General features: G+C 36.6%; 1 protein-coding gene across 1 annotated transcript in view; it reads right to left on the reverse strand.

Annotated features, from left to right (window-relative positions):
- LOC107631389 (organellar oligopeptidase A, chloroplastic/mitochondrial) overlaps positions 1-2625 on the reverse strand; it is a 6690-nt gene extending 4065 nt beyond the window's left edge. The window contains exons 1-7 of the mRNA XM_016334819.2: positions 2227-2625; positions 1845-1968; positions 1578-1654; positions 1030-1173; positions 629-859; positions 460-550; positions 41-162 (exon numbers count right to left, since the gene is read on the reverse strand). Of these exons, the coding sequence (XP_016190305.1) occupies positions 41-162; positions 460-550; positions 629-859; positions 1030-1173; positions 1578-1654; positions 1845-1968; positions 2227-2511 (1074 nt within the window). The 5' untranslated portion in view covers positions 2512-2625. The remainder of the gene's footprint in view (positions 1-40; positions 163-459; positions 551-628; positions 860-1029; positions 1174-1577; positions 1655-1844; positions 1969-2226) is intronic.

Raw genomic sequence — 4554 nt, forward strand, 5'->3', positions numbered from 1 at the left:
AGTGTGTGTGTGTGTGAGAGAGAGAGAGACAGAGAACTACCTCATTAATATCATACTTTGATTCACGTAGCCTCTCACTCCAAAAGTTGATGTCCCAATGTGTCAAATCGTCAGCTTCAGCTGCACCTTGACTTTTGGCAAATGTCTTAAGATCTTCAATATCTGTAAGGAAAAAAGAAAGAATGGAACAGGTACCAATTTTCAAAATGCAACGAGTTACAGGACAATATTTAGAACTTAGTGTTATGCTTTGAATTCCTGCAAGAAGACACCTATGCCTTTTCTTTCTTGGAATATTAAATAAACAATATTGAATGGCTCATCCATTTAGATAAGTAGCCAACAAGCCTATAAAGGATGCCATTTTCCCAGCAAAACTAATGAAGCAACCAGTAAGTAACAACATAAAATTTAAATACCGACATAAGTACTAAATCTGAAGTGCAACAGATAGAATACCTTGCACGGCAGCATCCCAGGAAGCTTTGCGAAGCTTTTCCAGAAGTTCTTCTGCTTTATCAACAGTTGCCATTTTGGTAGCCATGCTAACCTGTGATGGATTACATATCAGCAAGCAACCTACAACAGGACTATATCCTTAATATGAAAATAATATATATACTCATACCTCAGCATAGTTGTTGTAATTGAGAAGCTTGGCCTTTTCCAACCTAAGCTTTAAAATTTGATTAATTATGTCTGTATTATCCAAATCTCCACTTGAAGCACGCGTAACATATGCACGGTAGACTTCCTCACGCAAAGAACGATTACGAGCATGTTGCATTACAGCAATAAAACATGGAGCATCCAATGTGATAACCCATGGTCCATTCTCAGCAGAAGCATTTTCATGTCCCTGCATGTTTCCGACAAGTAAACAACAAACAAAAGAAAGAAGAAAGATAAATGTGAGATAAACATAATGCATGTGAACAAATAATGAGTAATAAATGCTGTTTTGATTCCTTGACCTCTACCCCCTTAAGAACATATGTTAACAAAACCATAATTATCAAAATGATATACCTTAGACACTGCACTTTGAGCTGCCAACCCAAGAGCAGTAGCAGGTAATCCTTCAATCTCTTTCTTATCAGTGATTTGCTTTTCAAACTTTTTTGTTGCATCCAAAACATTCTCCTCAAATTTTTGTGATAACCTTTCTAGTTCCTGTGAATGGAATCATGATAACCAAAATCAATTAAAAAAACCATCACCAGAATCTTCGGGTCTGAATGTCAATCACTTCCGTCAGAATTTGAGAAGCAAACAAAAAAAGAAGAAAAAAAAAACAGAAAAAAGAGGAAGTAGCATCATTAAATTCTAATCACTAGCGAAGCCTCCATTGGAATTGATATTGTTAAAGAATTTAGGAGTTCAAGCTTCCATGTATTGACCCTTTCCTATTAACAATTTTGGAAAAAGTACAGAAGTATTAGCAGTCAATGCAACTTTATCTAGATTATTTTTATGTCAAGCATACTCATAAGTTGAGATTTCAAATTCTGGCTAATCACAAACAAAGCCTTGATTTCATTTTCCCACATCATTTGACAAAGGAACGGTCAACATACCTGTTCAATTTTGTTAAATTGCTCTCTTTTGTCATCTTCAAGAGAAACTCCATTAAGAACCGCCTCCCTTATTTGTGCTGCAAAGGCACAAGCAGTAAAGTGTAAAATGTGATAAAACGGAACTCATTCGACAAGACTGAAGTCAAATGCACGTGCATTATCAAATGAATCTTTCTCATCTAAATTTTAACACCAATAAATTAAGTCAACTTAGTATCAGAACTCACATAGAGAGACAGAACAAAACAACATACTTCAATCACTTACTTTCAACTATACGCTTGCGAGCATCACTTAATGTGTTCCAATCAGGAGACTCCTGAATGGCTCGGAAGGCATTGTAAATGGGCTTGCTTTGCCCTAATCTAAGCTGGAACTTAACCTTCTCCGGCTGCAAACATAACGATAAAACATAAAGCTTAGCTAAAATACCAACAACGACTCTGAATTAGTGAAGTCTGAACTCACACTACAATCAGAGACAGATTTTTGAGAGAAAGCGTTCGGATTTAACCAGTAACGCGTACACATTTGATCAAATTAGAAAATTTACCAACCAAACCAATACGTAATTAGTATAAATGTAAGAATGCGTATCACTCTGAATTAGATGATAAATTGAGCATTTTTTGGAAGATGAAAAGAGTACCTGAACATCTTCAATGGCGGAACGGAGGTCGGAATTATCCTTAACGGACTTGAGGTGGTTGACGATGCCCCAGACAACGGAGAGGCGATCGACAATCTTTTCCAAGGGTTCAACAAGTTTGGGCCAGGAGGGCTCAACAGTGCGTTCAAGTTCGTCCAAGTCAGCTTCCAGCTTCGTGAGGAGGCCGCGGATCCCCGGGCGCACGTGCTTCGCTTCCACCGCATCGAAAGGAGGGAACTCGAATTCCTTCAGGAGTGGGTTATCGTCCTGTGTAGTTGCCGCCATTGTTGAATAAAGGAAATGAGAGTGTGCGTGAAAGAGTGAAAGAATGAGAGTTTTGTAACAAGCATAGAACCGAAGAAGAGAATTGATTCGATGAGTGTTTAAACTTTAAATTGAACTATTTTTTAAGGAGAAAGTATTGGGAACAATATTAAATGTGTACGATGTGTACAATGAATTAAAAAAAAAGTAAAATTAAAATTAGTATTTAAATTCATTCACACTATCTACGGTTATTTCTAATTTTATTGTAATATCTAATACACGTCCAAAACTCACCGTCATCTTTTCCGGTTCTCACGCGTCACTGAATTTTTCGTCGGCCATACCGAGGTCATCGCATCCTCCCACCGACTCCGTCCTCACCTCTGCCGGTCAGCCCGATGCGCTTGGCCCTCCCACGCTCAGCCTAACGTGTTGCTGCTACTGTTTTCGTGCCCTCTCTTCCGAATCAACTTCACTTTTTCTCATTCCTTCAAGCCTCTTCTCACTGAAGATATTACCATGCTCTTCTTCTTTGGATCCAAGCATGATTAGTTTCTTTCATGATTTGAGTCCTATGCTTCACAACAGTGCGGTTTTTGTCCTTTAAAATTATGTTTCACCACAATAATAGTTTCTTATGTTTATTCATCTTCTTCTTCTATTTTAATGGTCAATTTAGGATGATCATTTTAGTAGGTATGCGGATGATTATTTTATTTTTATTTAGATGATTATTTTGATTGGATTGAGTTTAGTTATATATAATTAAAATATGTTACATGTTCAATTCATTAGGTATGCAGATGATTATTTTTATCCTTAAGTGGATGGTTATTTTTATTAAGGGTGAGTGGCGTGTGGCAAGCCAAGTAGCGACCGTGAAATGGGATGATTATTCATGAAGGTGCGGTGGTCGCCGGTTGAAAAAGAAGAGAGTATTGGAAGATTTCAGATAGTTATTTTTTTGAAATAACTAACTGAATTTTTTAAAAATTTAAAATTTGAAATTTGAGAATTTGAAATTTAAAATTTGATGGGGAATAACTGAATAAGAGTTTTTAAATTTATTATTTCGTGGGTAATTTTTATTTTTAACTCATATTGGGCTAAATAATAGCCTATTGTACACATTGTACAAATACCCCATTGGCTTTCTAGCGGAACTCTTTTTTAAAATAAGTTTTCCGCTAGGGAGCCAATGAGATATTTGTATAATGTATACAATGGGCTGCTTATTTATTCCAATATGAGTTAAAAATAAAAATTATTCACGAAATAATAAATTTAAAAACTCTTATTCAGTTATTTCACATCAAATTTCAAATTTTAAATTCTCCAATTTCAAATTTTAAATTTTTAAAAAATTCAGTTAGTTATTTCAAAAAAATAACTATCTGAAATCCTCCAATACTCTCTTCATTTTCAACCGGCGACCACCGCACCTTCTTCAATAATCATATCATTTCACCGTCGCTACTTGGCTTGCCACACGCCACTCACCCTTAATAAAAATAACCATCCACTTAAAGATAAAAATAATCATCCGCATACCTAATGAATTGAACATCTAACATATTTTAATTATATATAACTAAACTCAATCCAATCAAAATAATCATCTACATAAAAATAAAATAACCATCCGCATACCTACTAAAATGACCATTCTAAATTGACCATTAAAATAAAAGAAGAAGACGAATAAACAGAAGAAATTATTATTGTGGTGAAACGTAATTTTGAAGAACTAGTCATGACAAAAGCGGCACTGCTATGAAGCATAAGGCTCAAATCATGAAAGAAGCTAACCATGCTTGGATCCGAAGAAGAAGAGGAGCATGGTGGTATCATCGGTGAGAAGAGGCTTGAAGGAATGGGAGAAAGCGAAGCCGGTTCGGAAGAGAGGCACGAAAACAGCGGCAGCAACGTTAGGCTAAGCGTTAGGGGCAAGGCGCATCGGACCGACCGGCGGAGGTGAGGACGGTGTCGGTGGGAAAATGCGGCGGCCTCGGTATGACCGGCGAAAAATTTAATAACGCGAGGTGAGAACTAGAGAGAAGA

The sequence above is a fragment of the Arachis ipaensis genome, chromosome B03 (genome assembly GCF_000816755.2).
Source record: "Arachis ipaensis cultivar K30076 chromosome B03, Araip1.1, whole genome shotgun sequence".
Classification (NCBI taxonomy): Eukaryota; Viridiplantae; Streptophyta; class Magnoliopsida; order Fabales; family Fabaceae; genus Arachis; species Arachis ipaensis.